General features: G+C 40.8%; 2 protein-coding genes across 5 annotated transcripts; one reads left to right on the top strand and one right to left on the bottom strand.

Annotated features, from left to right (window-relative positions):
• Window positions 1-163: 163 nt before the first annotated feature.
• Window positions 164-13,488, bottom strand: mlt (tubulin folding cofactor E like protein mlt). 2 transcript variants are annotated; one of them, XM_043429143.1, is made up of 6 exons: window positions 13,083-13,488; window positions 3,871-4,893; window positions 3,538-3,707; window positions 3,227-3,335; window positions 2,904-3,008; window positions 164-2,313 (listed from the first exon to the last, which is right to left on the bottom strand). In XM_043429143.1, the coding sequence occupies exons 2-6, from the start codon at window positions 4,879-4,881 to the stop codon at window positions 2,161-2,163; spliced, it is 1,548 nt and encodes a 515-aa protein (XP_043285078.1). In that variant the 5' UTR covers window positions 4,882-4,893; window positions 13,083-13,488; the 3' UTR covers window positions 164-2,160. The 2 variants fall into 2 exon arrangements, with proteins under 2 accessions (XP_043285078.1, XP_043285080.1); XM_043429145.1 differs by lacking the exon at window positions 13,083-13,488 and adding an exon at window positions 5,059-5,077.
• On the top strand, window positions 9,260-19,880 carry LOC122416333 (uncharacterized). 3 transcript variants are annotated; one of them, XM_043429164.1, is made up of 5 exons: window positions 9,260-9,327; window positions 17,865-18,246; window positions 18,495-18,686; window positions 19,110-19,361; window positions 19,595-19,880. In XM_043429164.1, exons 2-5 carry the CDS (start codon window positions 18,199-18,201, stop codon window positions 19,793-19,795), a joined length of 693 nt encoding a protein of 230 aa, XP_043285099.1. In that variant the 5' UTR covers window positions 9,260-9,327; window positions 17,865-18,198; the 3' UTR covers window positions 19,796-19,880. The 3 variants fall into 3 exon arrangements, with proteins under 3 accessions (XP_043285099.1, XP_043285097.1, XP_043285096.1); XM_043429162.1 differs by lacking the exon at window positions 9,260-9,327 and adding an exon at window positions 9,818-10,582; XM_043429161.1 differs by lacking the exon at window positions 9,260-9,327 and having other exon boundaries at window positions 17,673-18,246.
• Window positions 19,881-19,887: the final 7 nt, after the last annotated feature.

The raw sequence follows: 19,887 nt of genomic DNA, 5'->3' as shown, positions 1-19,887 counted from the left end.
GTGATTGGGGAAAAATGGTAATGGATTAAGGAAAAAATCGAATAAATTCTACTCTCTTAACCTTTACATTGAAAATTTAATTAAAATAGCTATATATATAGGTGATTAATGAAAATTTCTACACTAATTTCTATTCTCTAATCCATGTTACGTACAAATCACGTTTATATTATGTATCGAAATGATTTATTTTACGTTAGTTCGTTTACATTTGCGCCAGCACAAAAAAAAATTCAAGGAAACGATTTGGTGGAGGGTGACAGTCAAAGAGAATGAGAATTTTGAGAAAATTCGAAGGTTTAAGCAGTTCTGAAATTATCCCCATCAGTTATATTCCACGCTTTAACACGAGACTAGACATTTTTCAGTATCAATTACAGAACGGGGATTCCCCCAGAGGCTCGTTTTTACTCCTTCGAATGTTCAAGCTCACACTTTCCAGACTATTTTTTTACCCTCAAAGTACAATAATTTTTCGTTTTGTTTTCTTTTCCCACATACACACACACACGCGCGCGTGTACGTGCACGCCGAAATTGTTGAAAATTTTCGAATTTCATAAACACTCTTGCCACAATAAAGTTGAATCGTCAACGTTTTAATGTCAGTATTGAGAACTTTTCATTTCGGAATCACCAAAAATGTACGCTGATGAAAAAACAAAAATCGATTACACTAAATTTTCGTTTCATTGCATCTCAATAAATGGCGACCCATCATTTATTACTCAATTTTAACAAAATTTCCTTCACTCGGAGTTCTCCAAATCTCAATTCTCGTCAATTGTTTTCATTAGTTACTGTATATTCGTATATATAACAAGATATTTTCTATGTCGCAATAAATTTCCTCTATTTCAGACTCGGTTTAATAATGTCGGTCGCGTTTATTTACACATTTTGCGAGAAATAGGCTAGGGCGGAGAGCGAAGGGCAGGGCGAGGGGAAGGACTTTCGTATTTTAGTTAAATATTTACAAGGGCAGTGTTAGACGCGTCCAAATTACGCTCAGGCAGGCACTAAAAGTTTTTTTTCTCTCAATCTCTTCACACTCATACTCTTCGTTACACATTCGTTTTTCGATAAATTCCTCAACCAAAACCGTACGACTTTCATCCAACGAAGTATTTCGATACTTTATATTTCATTATTTTAATAACTCTGTACGAAATTTCACGAATCATTCCATCTAAAATTCTTTTAAATTACGTTTTAGGATGAAAATGAAATTTTTGAAAACGTGGCAATGATAGTTCATGTTCTTCAACGATATTTTTATTATTTTTTTGTTTTCATTATGAAATAAAAACTGAAATGTTGAGCTCGGTGGATGAAGAAGTGTACATTTTTAAATCGTCGTCGGAATCTACGAACGTAACAATCGACGGTTTCGCGGAGCAATTATGCATGGCCTTTTTTGTTTTTCTTTCTTTCTCTTTCTCTCGCTATTCATTATTTAAATCCTACTACGGACGTACAATTCGGTGACGCGCAGTACCATTTTTCCTCTGCACTCTGTAATCACAGTTTTTTAATGGTTTTTTATTTTTTCCATGAATCCGGACGTCGTTGTTCGTGCAGCGACTTTTATTACTTTTGTTTTTGACACGGTTTATAAAAATACTTCCGTGCAACAGTGCTTATGAGAAATATAATTATTATTCGTGGCCTGCAGACTCTGCGATGCGAGAACGATCCCTTACTCTCGATTCGAAAGAATTGAAAAATAAAATAAAATTACCAAATATTTATCGCACAAGATGAGAGATATTAAAAAACAATAGGGGGAAAAGCGACGATTCGATTGAACATTGGCAAAAACTGAGGTCCCCAATTGTTTTTTCTTTCTTTTAAACGCACGGAAAACAATTGCATCAAGAAAATATTCCATGGAGAAAGTCTCTAATGAATAACTTACGAATAAGATGAATAGAAAAAGCTCTGGCTAATGAAATCGCTCAATGTCTTCGTTCAATCGATTTCAACGATAAGTAAACGTTTCGTTTTTTCTCTATGTTTTACTTTTATTGCGAGATAAAGAAAGACTTTTGGCCAATTGACGCGACTTCGCGACTCCGCGCGGCTGTCACGAAATTTCGTCAGGAACAATCTCTCTTTCTCTCTCTTCTTCGATGATTTCTGAATAATTTTGATGGTCTCTTCAAGATCGAATTGACGACGTGCTCGACGAGCTTGACACGAGACGATTCAATTTGCTGTCGATTATTATTTCGTCCCCGTTTCTTATGTTGTATCGGTAAAGCTGCTTGTTCGGGTACAGCATTTCCTCTGGACCATACTGGGCTTTCATCACCTTGAAACAAAAAATGTAAAATTCAGTATTCGATTGATTCTGATAATTCTGACGAATTTAAGAGGATGGATCAGTCGGTTTTACTCGATCGACTGACAGAGTCAGTCGATTTTTGTAATCGTTCTGCGTAGGCTGACAGAGCCTTTTTTTAATCAGTCAAACCGTGTCAAAGAATTTCGATTTCGATAATTCCAAGTGAGGTTAGTCGATGAGATCCATACTCTTAATGGATGAAAAGCAAAGTATTTTCAGGGACTTTGAAATTGGATTGATTTTTATTTTGCATGCTCAACAAGCAATAAAAAATCAAATAAAAAATGGGATAAAACGGGGAAACCGGAGTTTTTCGGTGAATGAAAATCTACAAACACCACTTTTTACCTTCGATCATCGAAGACTAGAGGATTTTGGAATGAATATTGAGGAGGATCGAGCGACTGGGAAGGTTGGATTTTTATCGAAATTGTTAATTTTTCTTTAAACCTTGATCTCTTTACTGGGAAGCCAATTTTCGAGATATCGAAAGTTCTGAAAGAGAAAAATGGGAAAAGGGGGCCATTAAAAATGGTGCAAATTTCGAATCAACAAACCTGATCAACGTAGAAAAGTCTCATTCGATTCGCTGGAATTTTAACCATCGATTCCAGTTTTGTTTTCAACTCGAAAACCGTTCTGTAAACGTCCACTGAACGTACCTGAAAAAATAAATGTTCGCATGCCATGAAATCAGAGTAAACAAAAAAAACATCATTCAAATTTTTATTTCCATTCCAAGATTTTTCGTTCCATCATTCCAGGTCGAAAGATGCTTTTTCTCATTTTAATTCAATGAATTTTTAATCAACTGCTCGATTCGTTAAACCCAATATCAAAAGGAAATCTGAGTAATTGAACGGTTATCCGCAAAACTTACCTCAACTAGATCGCCGTAAGTGAACGTGACCTTGACTCTTTTCTCCGGTGTCAGATCCACGTGTACCAGAGGATCCAATTTTCCATGAATACCCACGAGCTCCGAATATCTGATTTAATATAAATATCGCGAGAATATAATTCGTTTTATCGAACGTTTCGTCGGGGGCTTTCAAAACTCTCTCGAGTCAGCGAATGATGTCGATTTTTGGGTGTCGAAGTTTTCAAAAATGTTGCTCAATATTCCCGAAAAATGGTCTCACATTGGGAAAACATGGTGAATTCGTGAAAAAAAAGTGGTTGGTTGCTCACCTTTCGGGTCTATCGGCCTCCGGTTTGTCCATGTAATAACGAATGAAAGCTCGCTCGGCATCTTCCCTCTCCTGGGAAGAAATCACTCCGCCACCGTTCAAAGTTTCAACGTTGGGGAGTCGCGCGATTAGCAATTGTCGTCTTTCGTGCTCGGTGTATTCTCTCGGGCTCTAAAAATAAGTCGAGCGAATTTGGTTTATATGAAAAATCAGTAAATAATTTAAGTTGAAAAATGAATTTGGGGCTGGTATTCTCGGTGGGGTGATTCGACTTGAATGCCACGATCGTTGGATTGGAAAGAGAAATTTTTTAAACGTCCTGTTTTAAACTCACTTCGAAGAGAGGGCAGCCCTGCATTCTGAGGGATTTGAGGGCCGGGAATCTCGCGAGTCTTTCGACGTCGTCCCAAGTGGAGAGGAGAGTGCCGTTGACGTTGAGAAATCGTAGCATTCTGAAGGGATCGTGGGACGAAGGAATTTTATTGGCGCTGCTCTCGCACTCGCTCTCCGTCCGGTTATAAGTTTTTTCTTTGTCCTCGTCACATCCGTTCTGCTGGCCGGTAGAGGCGCTGCTATCTCTCCGAGTGTTTTCATTCTCGTCGTCGTCCTTCGTGTTCGGATTTTGTTGTTGTTGTTGCTGTTGCTGTTTGGGGGCAGTGTCGTTGAGGTTTTCTTCGTGACAGGCGAGCGAGCGAATGGGACATTCGGCGAGGACGAGGCTCTCGAGTCGAGGAAAAACGTAGCCCAACTTGGATATTTCGGACCAAGTTTCAATGGGGTTTCCGGTGAAGTGGAGCTTCTTCAGGGACTCGTTTCGCACTTCCGGTTTCGTATGGGCGAGCTCGACGGTTCTGTATTCGTTCAACGACAGATGAAGCTCCTCGAGGTTTTCGAGGATTATCGCGAGGTCTTGAACCGTCGACCACGTCACGCGGGTACCGTTCAGAACCAAATTTTTCAAAGACTTGTAATTGCCATCCTTGATCATCAAAGTATCGGCCAAACAGTTGAAACTCAAATTGACAAATTTGATCTTTGGCATGTGACGTAAAATCCCGAAAACTTCGTCCCACTGGGACAGTTTGTTCTGCGCCAAATCGAGCTCCTCGACGTTACGACATTTCGTCCGCAACTTCTCGCAGTCGTTTCCCGCGCACTCGATGTCACAGTCCTGCAATATGAGCAACGCCGGAACCGTGTGACGCGGCGACTTCTTCGGTATGAAAATGCTTATCGACAGTGCCGACGACTTCGGGGAACCCGATTCCGTCTCCTCGTCCGTCAACGAACAATCCGTCGTTGAACTTCCGTACTTCAGCTCCAGTGCTTCCAACAGCGACGGCATCTTTACACCATTCTGCAAAATTTCACATTTTATTCCTCAGGACAATATTTCACTCTTTTTTTCACCTCAAATCTCAACATTTTTTGCACATTTTCAATCGTTTACAATATTCTCTCAAAAGTCTTATAAAATCGCGTTTCAATTTTCGTTCCCATAGAATTTCCACTTATTTATAACCTCAAATTTAAAAGTAAATCATTCGAGTCTGCGACGAAGGGAAGCAGCTTCATCTCCGCAAACGTTACTCCCGTGGCATGTCCTTCGTGTACACACAGATCCGACCTCTATATACGTATATTTATGCGCGCGTATACATCACAAGGAAAAAGGAGGAGAGAACCGACTCTAGCAGTCGCCATTCTCGAGAGCAAAACCGGGATGTACAGAATCTTGTCTGACCATATTCGCTAAGGTCGTAGCATTGTCTTTTATTTATTTTTCTTATTTATTTTCCTTTCGTTCTTGAGCTGAACGCTGCTCGAGCTCTCGTAGACTGGAAACGCTCAAACGTTCGAGCCAGTATACCGGTTCCGTACGTTTCTAACTTCGAAAGACGAGCATTGTGCTGCTGCTCCTCCGTAACATTCCTTTTTCAACGAATGACAATTCCGTATTAATTTCATACGGTTTTCAACGTCCGCGACGAGCGTTTCCAACCTCCACCTATACGAAACTGTCACACTTCTCGGGCCGATTGTCGACTCGAGTTTTTCTCCGATTTTATCAATTTCACTCACAATAACTATTATAGAATACGAGCGAAAGCAATTATGCGAAAAAGGTTCATGAATTTCTTCATAAAATGATAAATCACTTTATAAAAACTTCTCACAGACGAATTTGAAAGTGTTAAAACTTTCGTCGAACGGAATTTTACTACTAATGATTCACGCTGAATTCAATGACGGCTGGTGGATGAGTTACGACACAAAATCTAGGCGAACAAAAGAAAATGGTTGTTGGAGAGAGAGAGAGAAAAAAGGGAACGGGTATGAACTAATGCTCGAAGGTCGTCGGAGGTTTCTCGGCATCGACAACCTCTTCGTGTCTTCGTTACATACTAATTGTTCTCACCGTATAATAATACTATATTTAGCTAGAGTGAAAAGAAACTTGTCGCGAGAAAAAATCAACGGCTGGTAACGAGATTTTAATAATTTTACTTTCGCGCAAGAGCCACGTCGGGAGAACGGAAGGTTTTGATTAGCGAGAAAGTAAAAAATCGCGGAAAGAAATTTTTTTTTTCCAAGTAATTGATGATTTTGCCCTCTCGGTCTTGCATGGGATTGCACGTCGAGTTGACAGCTCCAACGAAGTTACATGGCACAAACGTCATGTTGCGTATTTACCCCGGAGAAATTGGAGCGCACGTAATTTCATTTAGTCCTCGTACACGCTTGTGTCTCGTCTCGATCTACGAGGGACAAAGACACGTATGTAATCGTAGCACGAACGGGTGTAATTCAATCGTGCAGGGAGACGTGTAAACGTCTGTGTATAATTGCTGCAGTTGGAGGCTTCTACAAACTAGATCGTAATATCGGCTTGATTTTCGATAAATAACACGTTCGATGAGTCGAAAATCGTTCAGAATAACCCAGACACGAAATCTCAACCGCGATCGATTGAATTTGAATGCGAAACTGTGAGAAAATCGGTTTGAGAAAGCGGACAAAGCGCGAAGCCAGAAAAAAGCTGTGGCGAAAGAAAACAATGGCAGTAGCTCGACAGCGCCAATCAAATAACCGTTGTTTCTCCGGCAGAGCGGAGTGGGGGAAGGACTGTGGCTCGAAGTCCTCGGAACCGGAGAGTGGGGGAGAGCGCTACGGCCGAACAGCGCGAAGTCGGCGAAGTTCGTAAAAAAATAGCGATTTCATTGGAAACAGTGGGGAAAGGATGGCGCTGGCGCTACAACACGGCAGCGCGCAGCGGAGAATTCGGTCGTTGTTCGCATTTCGGATCTCTAGTCGGCGGAAGTTCGTTCGAAAACCGTGGCTCGTTGACAGCTCCCAGTAGAAGCCTCGAAGTTTAGGGAAGCGGTGTTCGCACAGCGCGCTAAAAAGCAGGGGTAAAAAAGTAATTTTCCAAACGTTTGCTGGTTCGCTCGTACGTAACTGCAGCCACGAGCAAGCCGACGGCGAACGGTTCAACGGCCATGCGAAATTAACTTTCTCCAGGCCTGCTTCTAGCCGTATCGCAAATGCATACATAGTATAATATAAAGCTGGTATTAAGTGCAGTCGGTCGTGTTCTTCGTAGCAGGGCCGTTTGAGATCGTCGTCGAGTCGAGCAGTCGTGGCTAGTATAGTAAACCTACTAGAAACTCCCTGCGCCCTCCGCTCCTGCTCTCTTCCCTGTATCGCGGTGCATTGCTCCGAGTTACGGGCGCATTAGAATCGTGACAGTGGCTCGTTGGCCACGAGATCGCTGAGCAACGGAGTAGCCACTCGTGTTCGAGCTGCAGATTCATCGCGCTCCGAGTGACGCGAAAGTGCGTCTTCGTTTAACGAACCGGACGAAAGCATTCGAAATTGGACGAAGATGTAAATTTAAAAAATATTCTACTTTGGCAATATAAATTATTCAATATTACCAACGTCAAATTCCATTTATTTTCGTACTCTGTTCAGACGTTTAAACTCGGTGCTGTCAACGTTGTTGTTATTATTAGTGAACGTATACAAAAATCGTAGTATAATACGAAAGTAGGAGAGAGAAAAAAAAGTAATAATTGAAAGTAGCGTTGTACCTCCCAACAATAGAAAATCCTCAAAGCTTTTTTGCCATGTTTACACACAAATATATGTGTATAAATACCGGAAGTGACTAAGCGAGCTATAAACTCACTCCAGTTTTATATGCCCACTACTATCGAAGAGCGCCTTTCACCGCTATACAAATTGCACGACCTTTCGCGACTGTTCCCAACGTTCTTTTGCACGCGCTCGCTCTCCCATATCATTTTCACCATTCCCTTATTCGCTCGCACCTCGTTTTGCCGTTTTTTTTTCTTTCAATTCTTTCTACTCGCAATCCGAGCTAATCGCTCGTGAAAGATCCTTTCGAGTTGTAAAGATTTTTGTTTGAATCCACGAATCGAACGATCGTCGCTCGGCCATCTTTACTTCGACCAGAGCCGGAGAAGCATCGTTCAACGCTGTTGACAGGTGCGCCACGAGCGCCCTTCGATTGGACCCGAACGGCGCACTTCCGAAACGCTTCAACGGGCAAAATATTCCCCCTCGTTTCCGGTCTGCGTTCATATTTTTCATCGCTTTTATTATAACAGGCAAATGTTTGTTCGATAAGAAAATAACTCTCGAAACACTTCGTTGAGTCCGGCAGAACGTTCAGCCTCTGTGAAAACAGATCGAACCTGTTTTGCATCACTCAAAACGAGCCTACGTAAATATGCGGTTACTCGGACTCGCTACGCGTAAACCATCATTTTTTGGGCCATCTATTTGTGGCGGTCGAAGGAAGGGAGGAGGCAACGCGTGTCCAAACTCTGACTGCATCGTTTTTCATCTTTCCAATGGCGAATGCACATCGATCGCGCGAATAATCGTTGGAACATTCGGAACCGAACAATCGAGTTTTTCCGTCGTGTGATTTTCCTACTAATTTTCGTTTTCTTTTTTTTTTTGTATTCATTCATTTTTAGACAGTCGCTACTTTCGTTATTATTATTATTAACTCGATTTAGTTAATCCGAATCTTCCCTCGCCTTGCTTCCGCGATAACATCGAAATGCAAACTCACAGGCCCCTTTTTCCTCGCTTTTCCCTCGCGCAAAAATTGCATCATTCCTCAAATGCATTAATGCTACAACGCTGACGCAACGCACTCATACGGATTGCGAAATTGTGCCAATTTTCTAACGTTATCGGTGCTCACGAGACGTGAATCGCGATGAAAAAGAAACGAACGTTTTGAATAATACGAAAAGTAGTTGCGACTGAAAAACGATCGTTTTTCTTCGACCATCGGACCGATTTGCTGCCGCCTTTTTTTCACAAGTCATTTATTCCCCGAATTCGATCGAACAAAATCCAATTTTCGTAGCTTCAACGCTTTTTCAAGGAGAATCATTTTCACTTCTGTTTCGACTCCTCTGAGCCGCTAATTCCGATCAGCTGACGTTCTCCGCGTCAGAGGGGAGCGACGACGAATAAGCGCAAAATAAATAATAAAATCCGCACTCACGATAAACGCTTACTCGAGTTCTCGTGGCGCGTTGCTAAATATACGATGCAACGTGAGAGAAGTGGAGCTTTTCGCTCTCTCGTAACTTACGAAATGCTCGAGATACACGCAGCGAAATACGTCGTTACTCTCAGTCTAATGCCTCCGAGTGGGTCAGCCGCGCGTAAAACCGAGTTTCCGCTAAATTAATGCATATTTATACATTTCAACGAAAAAAGGGAACACCCAGTCGAGAAATCGGTAGCTTTTGTACGAGAAAACAAAAGTTTTGCGAAACTATGAATAAATATCGTTAACTTAAATTCCGTTTCGACGGAGGAACTCGTCAATTATTCGAGCCGAAAGTTCGAGCATAAATTGGACAAAAATTCGAGGATTTTGCGAAAAAAAAAAAAAAATCACCAAAACCTGAAGTCAAACGAGCCTTCCCTTCGCGTCAAGTTTCGATTGAATTGTGACTCGACAGGAACGTACTGGGAGAGCCTGAAGCAGCCGAATGCCCGCATAGTAAATTGAATCGAGGCCATTGCTTCGAGTTTTCAGGAATTTCGGTTGTTTTCATTCCATTTTTATTTCTAATGGGCTCGTCGTGGACGAAGGCCATGCTCTATTTTTACGGAAATAGAACGTTCGCATGGCGCCGTGTCGCGCCTTTCTCCCTCGTCCTCTTTGCTCTTTCTTTCTCCTCCTTCTGCTTCGTATACCCTGATTCTTCCGGCCCAGTGGCGACGCGATAGCGAGGACGAGGCTCGCGCGAACTGATCGTTCTCGGACCGCTCGGATTACGAGTTGCGACACGACTTGAAAAAAAGTCGAAACATTGCACACTTTTCGTTCATTTTTCCCGCGCGTTTCTTAATAATCAACCGAGTCCGTCGTACTATTACGTTCGTCGTTGTGTAATGAAAAAAAGTGTATGGATGGATCCTCGCATTTGGAAATTTGTAAAGCACTCGATCAACAAAGTTCTTTTCATCCTAACTCCAATCACTTACGAAAATCATTAGAGGCAGAAAAAAAAATAACACGCAATACGGAGAGACTAAAAATATGTCATGATGCGAAGCCTCAATTAATTCTTCGGCATCATCGATGATGTTCCAACGCCCGACGAATCCGAGTACAAAGAAAAGTATTGTGAGCTCGAAAACACACATGCGAGCAGAGTAGATGCGAAACGAGGCAATAAAATGTACAGATTTTCTTTTGTTTGCGTTCTATTTTTGTCGAGAAGAAGAACTGAAATGAAAAATTTCGTTTGAGCTTCCAATTGAATGAATTTTCAATCAAATTTTCCAGTCGTCATTCTCGTCAATATTGTTGTTAATCGGCAAAAGTTCATTCCATAATAATTCTTGAATAAATCACGAAAACAATGTTTCCGTGTGAAATTCTCACCACGAACGCGGAATCGGTTTGACGGTCGCACGTGTTTTGTAAAGACGGTTCACGCGATCCGATACATCGATAAGAAACGTGTACACAAAAGCGCGAGGTAAGACGTCGACGATGACGGGGCAGAGCGAGAGAGAAATGAAAAAAGACACGATCTTTATCCAACAGATGGAAAACGCGTCATTTGCGCTCAACTGCGCACTATTTTCTTCGTCGAACTTGGGGGGGGGGGGAGGAGGGAAGTATTATTTACCGTGCACTTATATATTTATCGATATACAAGTATGTATTATTTTCAATATATAATTGTATTTAGCCGTTCGTAAAACGTGGGGAAGCCAAGGTTATTCTGTCCTTGTTATCTCGCTTTCACGCTCGTTTAGTTCGTATAACTTTTTCCCGCGCGCTTGCATCAGCTCACGAAACCAATAAAACTGTACAATAGTAATTTCCCAATGGTTTTGTGGCTCGCGGAGCCTAAACGAGGGTCGAAACTAGTTGGAATGAAAAAAACGAGCGAAATTCGTGTTGACACACGGTCGGGATTTGAATCCGTAGTTTCTAAATATTTTGAGGTTAAGTCGACCTGTCAATTTCAGCTTCCCGCTGCTGTTCCGTGCTACAAAGAATCGAGACGACGCAGCGAAAGTGTTGCTTTTTTTTATTTTTATTATACTTTTAACAATAGATCCTCGTATTTTCAACGCGCCGAATGCTCGTGTCTGACCTGAAAAAAAAAAAAAAAAAAAACAAACAAACAAACAATCAACCGTCTCCGATACGCTCGAGCGCGATTTCGACGCATTACACAGTTTTTTAACGAGATAATTACACGACGACAGTCTGAAGAATCGATTCACCGAAATGACGGGGAAATAATAGAGTGGTCCCTGACACGAAATGGTTCAATCCTCGTTGATGACATGAAAACGTTTTGGAAAAAAATCAAGCACCGCGCGTCTACTCGCTCTCGCACCGTTTTTTTTCTCGACGAATAAGAGACAACGTTCTATAATGGCCTTGGACCTTCTCTCATGCTTGGCAAAGCGAGCCTCAACCGGGAAAACGTGCATACGTGTATTTATATGCGAATATATATAACTACTATACGAAAGAGCACGTGAGAGTCCGAGACCGATTGCACACACAGATAACGAGAGATCGACCCGTGACCAAACGTACACGCTCCATTGTAGCCAACCGCAGTGGAAAATTCATTCGCTCGTTTCAAGCTTTACCTTTTATTTTTCGCCCATTTAGAGAGCGTTTCAACATAATTGTTCGTTTTTTTTCCCCATTTCCCGACACCAGTTTTCTCAATTTTTTACAGGTTAGAAATTGATATTATTTTTATGGAATATCATTAAAACATTCGCCAGGGAAAAAAAGGCTGGGATAAGTACATTGATGGTCCCTTGTTTCTGGATGACAGAAAAAAAATTCAAAAGCAGGAAAAAATTCTATTAAAATATGAAAAAAAAAACGTATAAATCAGGAAAAAAATTGTATTAAGAAAAATATAAAAAAATTTGAAAAATTCATAAATATTCAACGAATTGAAAAATTAACTATCCAATTTACGTGCAGTATAAAAATGTATGATATCGATTGGAAGCCAAGTTTTGTATTGATTATTTGGAATATTTGCCGAACAAATGGGAAAATAAATTAGCGATAAAATGATTTTACAAATTTTCTTGAATTTTGAAATTTGCATCGAAAAAGCCTGAACTGGGGCACGTTGTTTTCGACACTTTAATTTGGGTTGTCAGGATTTGGATTAGCGTTTAATCGAAGCCCAAATGACATTGAGAATTGGCCATTGTTGGCCTATTCCACACGACGTAATTGCGAATTAAATTGAGGAAACAGGTGCGGTAATGAAAGAGATGAGGAGAAAATAACGCGAGAACGGAATAAAAGAGCGAGTTTCCCGTTGTACACGATATGCGGACAATCCCGCAACGAGCTCCCATCTACCGTCATTTAGTCACTGAAAAAACAACGACGTCTTCGTTTTATCGATTTTTATATCAAGTGAGAATGATTTCTGTGCTGTCGGTGTTTAGTTGAATTTGAGAAAATTCAAAAGTGGCAGAAAAACGAAGGTGAAGGGCCTGCTGGGATATAAAAAATACGATTCAACGTGAAGAAGCCAGTGTATATATAAACACAACACGAATCTCCCGTGCACTCGAGAGTCGCCAGCTTCTCCGCCTCTCCCCACTCTTTTCCGAGAATCGATCGTAGAAATGGCGGAGAGGGGTGGGCGCGGGGAAGACGGGAATTCGCGGCGAGAGAGATGCGGGGTCAAGCGAATTTTCGCAGAGTTCGTAACTCTGGCGTTCGCGTTTTCCTCCCCCTCATTCGCCCTCCCTCGCCTGCCTCCTTCCCTGAAGCTCGCAGCGAATACGCAACTTCTTTATCTAATCGGAATTTATTACGTGCGCGCATACACTTGTGCGTATGCGTTGACGACGATTTCAACGGGTAAGACCGAAAGTCGCAGGTGTCGGGAAACCTGAGACGAGCTGCCAACGTTCGCTTTTTTCTCAGTATTTGACAGTTCAATTAACAATATAACGAGGTTTTTTACTCACTGTTTTCCCGACTTGTGTTTAACTTGAACACAACACATAGACACTCACGAATGTTGTTCTGGCGAACACTGCCCTGCGGAAAATTTTCCCCGAGAACCCGCGAGTCCCACCGATTTTACGCGACTCCGATCGCGACAGGAAAGCAAAAGACCGCGCACACGATTTTTTTTCTTCTCGTAAATAACGGAGAGTTTCCTACGAATGTCTCCTTCAATATTTTCCGTCTGCTGAAATTTCTTGGATTTTTATGTCGACGTGGAAATACGGATGTAAGAATGCAAAAATATAGAACTTGGACGTAGGTGACAGCGCTCGCGTTCTCACCACCGCGAACGAGAACGCTTCGCTCGCTGTCTACCGTTCGACTGACTCCTTTGTTTGGTAAACAGAAACAGCTGAGCTCGGGAACGCTCAGTGTGCATCGCTCGGAGTGGTGTGGAAAAGAAAATTCTCCGCGCGGTTGTTGGCAACGGTTCCGAGGCTCCGCCGAGAACAAGTGGCGGCGCTACGTGCTTTACGAAGCTACGCCATCAGAGAAAGCGAGAGAAAGAGAAATAGTCGTAACTACGTTACCGACTGTGCCCGCGTCAGTTTAGATTTTTATCGTCGAATACAAAAGCCAGAAACGTTAAGGATATATTGCACAGGCGATACAATGTTGCCATGCTAAACCATGCTAAAAACATAAAAAAATTCAAAATGATCAGAATTTTATAAAATTTGGTGAACATATTCTTTAGTGCCAAATTTGACAATACAAATTTTTTAAGATTTTTCTTCTGTACAGTTATCGAGTAATTGATCACTAAAGTTCACGTGTATAAGCATAGCGTTTCCATATATATAGGTATACATTCCGGGCATAAGAAATCTGCTTTAATCCGTAATTACTCGATAACTAAGTAGAAGAAAATTTTGAAAAAATTTGTGTTTTCGCACTTGATGTTGAAGAACATTATCACCAAATTTGATCAATTTCTAATTATTTCGACTTTTGTATCATTCACCCTTAAATTGAAATATATTTTCAACGAAAATTAGCCAAATGTTAGAAAATACTTGCTGACAGTACAGCTGGCTACATATTTACCGCTTTTATCGTTGATAGATTAGAGGTAGCTTCGTCGACTAACTGCTGCTCGCGCCTTCGTTTCAAATAAGGTGAAGAATACACGTTTTTCAGTGGAAAATTCAATAGAACTACAATTCCAGTACTTCGCTATTGGACAAACAATTTTGAAGTGTTATTGACATTACTCTCCAATGAAAATGTTCTTCGACAGATATTCGGCATTTTTGATTATTTCGATAATTTTTTCTTTTTAAAATATTGCTTGTTTTTTTTTTTTTTTCATTTTTAAAATAACTTCAAAATTGTTTCTGTTCGCGCTAGTTCGAGGGAAGAGGCGCTTGGGAGTAGTCTGCGTTCATCATATCGCTGAGACGAAAAATTCGATGACGCGATCCTAATTCGTGAATAAAACGAAAGATTATGGAAAGTCGACATTTTTTGAATCCCCGTCGAGGACGCCATTTTGGCAACTCTAAAAAAGCAAAAAAAGTTGTACGTCTTTGCGGTTGGCTTGATCTGTTTCAGTGCGTCAAGGCTTCCTCGTCTGGTGTAGCGAAGGCAAGAAAAAGGCCTCGGACCACGCGTCTCGAGCACTAAAAAGGCGCTCTTTTATTTATATCTCGATCGGGTAGTATTTATAATTACGTATATACGTAATTTCGGACTCGTGTATCGCGCGTGACCTTGAAATATCGTGCGCTCCAACCGCCATTCCGAGCTTTTATTTCCTCATGACGAAAAACGAGGTTTTTTATTCTCGATAAACGATCATTTCCTCTCGAAGGACATTGCGAAGCGAGATATTTCAGTGACTGTCGTTGTCACTTGATCACAAGCCATTCCTGCGACTTTTAAACGATAAAATGCGAATAAAACTTACAACTTTGGCTCGGCAAATCGACGGTGGTCCCGGATCTCGAAATGATCGGAAATCCGGTAAATTTTTTGTACTTTTTTCACGAATATGAAAATGTCGATCCTCGAAAAGCCTTAATTGCGGGGGCTTGTGGCTCTAGGTTACGAATACAAATACGAGAAATTTGGAGGAGTCCGAAAAGAAATGAAAATTCATCCAACTGACGATCGTGTCACCGACAAAATCTTTTGTCTTTCCTTCGATCGACTTTGCCAATCGATAATTAAGATAAAAAAAAAAAAATCATTTTTTCAGCTAGTTTCACTATTTAGTCGATTAAACTATCCAAACCTCGAAGTAAAAGGGCAAACGAATTCAAAGCAGATTTTGACGAAATGAGCTGTGTTCTACGATTAAAACGTTGACTCGGAACTTTGAGAAAAATTCCCACATCAATTTTCCCTTGCTTCGCGAGGCAAACGAGATAAAAGTCGTCGCGCGGCCGTAACGACTTCTACGATGATCCATTATCTGAATTAAAATTCAAACACAGTTGTTCCGATAAACACTCTTTCCGTCGCCGATGAAAATTGTGACGAAAAACATTGAAAATTCAAGGTTCCGTTCCTCCAGCTCAAGGTTGACCTTCGACCAATAAAATTCGACAATTTTTTCCGTCTCGTCTCGGCTGATCATTTGATTTGAACTTTTGAAAAAGGGATGAAAAAATGGTCTCCGGAGGCTCAACCACCTTCCGAATTTGGCCTAACGATAAGCTCCCGAAATTTCGAGTTCGACGAAAAAACAGGCCGAAACATTTTTTCCATCCCTCACTTGCGTGAACGAATGTTGTGTGAAAAGGACTTTTGGCGGATGTTCCAAAAAACTCAAGTTTCTCCCTCCATCGTAATTCGACCGCGTTTCACCTTCACCTTGTTTTTTGACATCTGTGTGTACATCAAATATGAGGAAAAATATAATTGATATACAAACAGCAACGAATTGCGACGCGATGAAAATATTGAGAGGAAACTTGACGGAGACACGTGGATGCTTCTGATCGACAAACCCAAAATATTTTATCTACTTGGTAAACGAATGCCCACGTGACTCCAATAATTCATATTTTTCAAAATTAGTTACTTTATTACCGAATATTATCGAATTCTCGAATATTCTTCTTATTTGTTCAGCTTTACACGCCTGCTTCGAGTTTCGATAAATCGTGTACTCATGTAGCATAGACCATTTTGGAATAAAAACATTTCACTTTTTCTCCAAATTCGAATGTCAAAACACCTCGATCATTAAAAATTTTGTGCTTCTCGCTATCCACTTCTCTCGCTCATGCGAGTTTGGCTCCACCTGTGCGACGTATTTTAATTAACACTTTAACGAGTTTCGGTACACGAGTCTAAATATTAAGAAATTGATGAAATTTGGTGATAATGTTCGTCAACATCGAGTGCGAAAACACAAATTTTTTCAAAATTTTCTTCTACTCAGTTATCGAGTAATTACGCATTAAAGCAGATTTCTTATGCCCGGAATGTATACCTATACATAGGGTAATATGGGGCAAAATGGACACTCGAGGCTTTAAGCAAGTTTCATTGATGAGCATATGGTCGTTCAACTATTTTTGAGTCCTAAAATTCATGCCCAGTCCTTGTTTCCCGACTATCGTAAAAAACAAAATTTCGAGGCAAAACGGACACGGCCCCTTAGAGGCATAAAAATCGAAAAACCGACATTTTTCGAAATACAGCCGTTCCAAGCGACTGTTCCCGAATAGAGTATCACTCAGACTCCATTCCTTTGCTGTCATGTTTTTGAGGAATGCAAAAAATCAACTTTGGGTCCATCGTGTTGGGGTATATTTGGTGTTGGCACTGTACCGGAGTCCCACCATTGAATCATGACCCTAGTTTCCGGAATGTCTTCAAAAAAAATTCCCGGGGCACAACGGACGCAGCCTCCGAGAGTCATAAAAATCGAAATATCGACATTTTTCGAAATTTAGCAGTTTAGCGGACAGAAAAAAGTTCACCAAGACAGCCAAGTCCTCGTCTTTTGAAGACGTTTGTTGCATTTTTGCGAAGGGTTACATTCGTTGGCCTCCGAAGATTGGATTTACCGTGTAACATGCAAAAAATGGGCACACGCCTTGTGTACAAGTGTTGAAGACGAAGATGTCAGCAATGAGTGCGATTTTTGTAAAAAATGAATAAAAAACCTTTTTTTTTCATTATTCGTACTTTGATTACTATTGTGGTTTGGGATCTATTTTGCTCTGAGACTTGAATCTTTTGGGGATGTCACCGTGAAATTCAACAATTTACCATGATTTGGAACCGAGAAAAAAATTTTATGCATTTTATGAAATTTCAGTTTCGGGAAAGTCCATTTTGCCCCGGAATTCAACTTTTATGGAAACGCAATGCTTATACACGTGAACTTTAGTGATCGATTACTCGATAACTGTGTAGAAGAAAAATCTTTAAAAATATGTATTGTCAAATTTGCCACTAAAGAATATGTTCACCAAATTTTATAAAATTCTAAACTTTTGCAAATTTTTTATATTTTTGCGCATGATTTAGCATGGCAACATTGTATCGCCTGTACCCGGATTTCTTCGAAATTTTGTGCGATGCCCCAGAAGCCTTTCTCTTCATCGGGGAGAGAGAGAGAGAAAAAAACGTTGTCTCTGTCTCCGAGGGGCTCTACCGGGGCGTATGAGCGAAAAAAGTGATGAAAATTACGATATCGAGGGGCGAGCATTCGATATCGTAACTCGAGTAATCGTAAGTCACCTTTCAAGTGAATGTCGCGAGTAAAACGTTGGGTTTAGGGAAAAGTCGGCGAAATGTTGGAACTGTGTTTTTGACGGGGAGTCGAAATAAATATGAGAGCAAGCAGAAGCTCATTATCGAGGGTAAATACGATCGGTATGCGTGAGAGATGAAACATTCCAAGTGCTACGGGCGTCTGCTTTCGTTCGTTACACCATTTTTTCCTGGGTTATCTATTTTATCAATAATTCTATTAACTTTTCGTTTACTTATGGTCACGTAATCGACTGATGCTCGCGTGTAATTCGCCCCGATCCATGCCCCTATAAAAACCCAAGTGCCGCGCAACCGAATTATTCTGTTATCAACTACGATCAACTCAGGATCGACATCATGACGAAGATCATTCTCGTTCTGTTCGCTGCCGCTTTTCTCGCCTCGGTAATAAATTTCAATACTTTTGTTCACTCCTTCCAAGCTGAACTATTCGATCGCGAGTATAATAAGCAAGATTAAATGAAAATTTGGTCAGCAAGGACAAAAGTCGAACGAAATTCCTCAAATGATTTTCATCGAATCGATTTAACTGCTTTTTCAACGTTCGAATACCAGAATCTCCTTAAATTACTGGTTCAATGAATTTGTTGAATTAAATTTAATCAATTGGACTACAAATTGTATTCACGCAGGCAACAGCGACCTCTTTTGATAAGTTGGACAACAATCCAATCAGCCGTAAGATCGACGAAGCGATAGAAAAGATCACGAATCGGCACACAGTATTGCACCACCAAACTATCAGTCTGGGTCCGGAACCGAGTGACGCGAACCGAGCACTCATCCATTCGTTTGAAGCGAATGTAACAGAAAGCATCGAAAAGGTACGAGAGCTTCGGAGATCGAAATTCTATCGAAACTTCGTTAAGGAGTTTCGGTACAGAAGTCTAAATATTAAGAAATTGATGAAATTTGGTGATAATGTTCTTCAACATCAAGTGCGAAGACACAAATTTTTTCAAAGTTTTCTTCTACTTAGTTATCGAGTAATTACGCATTATATGGAAACGCTGTGCTTATACACGTCAACTTCAGTGATCAATTACTCGATAACTGTGTGAAAGAAAAATCTTTAAATACTTGTATTGTCAAATTTGGCACTAAAGAATATGTTCACCAAATTTTTATAAAATTCTGAACTTTTTGAAATTTTTTAAGTTTTTGCGCATAGCTTAGCATGGTAACATTGTATCGCCAGGTCGCCTGTACCGAAACTCCTTAATCCCTAGCGAATTTTTCACGCGCAGGCTCGTAACTCAATTGATGAAATTATTAAACACGCGAAACTCGGTAACGTCGACGAACGCCGGTGCAGACGCTACTTCGATGATCTCGAACAGACCGGAAACGGGGTAGTGGACAATCTGGATATCACGATGCTCCTTATAGACGCGATCATGGCGCTTAGTGAAGTCTATTCTGCATCCACTTCAGCGCAAAATGAGCTAGAGGCCCTGAAAGAAAGGGCGAATCGGTGCAGCGGAGACGAATGTGTTGAAGTAAGTAATAAAAATTCGTCTAAAGGCCTCACGTGGACTTTAATGAGGAAAAACGATATTTGAGGGTTGAGAAAACGAGGTTTGAGTGATTTATTTGGAAAAATGTATTTTTCGGAATTTCGAAAGGCGTGCAAACCCTCAAAATTACGACGATCCATTGAACCAACTCCAGAAAGTTCGAGCTTTGCGTGAAATTATTTCTCAGCTTCATCTATTTTTATTTATTTTTTCAGATCGAGCAAACCGCGAAGAATATTTTGACCAATTACTACGAACAATCTGAGAGGAAATATGACATTTACATGGCTTTCAAGAGCGGCTCAAGTATCGTTCAGTTCGTGAACAAGGAAACCGATTATTTAGCATTTCTCTACAAGAATCTTCACGTTGTCGAACTAACTCGTTTCTGTGTCCATACCGTTCGGTTCTCTTAACGTTTGTTCGCTGTCGCTCAAACGCATCACATCGATTGTACTGTCAAATAAATTTTCAATTAAATCAGTTAAAAAAACACTAAAATTATGGA

Source organism: Venturia canescens, chromosome 9, assembly GCF_019457755.1.
Source record: "Venturia canescens isolate UGA chromosome 9, ASM1945775v1, whole genome shotgun sequence".
In the NCBI taxonomy this organism is placed as follows: domain Eukaryota; kingdom Metazoa; phylum Arthropoda; class Insecta; order Hymenoptera; family Ichneumonidae; genus Venturia; species Venturia canescens.
The sequence above is the reverse complement of the archived record's forward strand: the minus strand, read 5'-3'. Positions and strand labels throughout refer to the sequence as shown.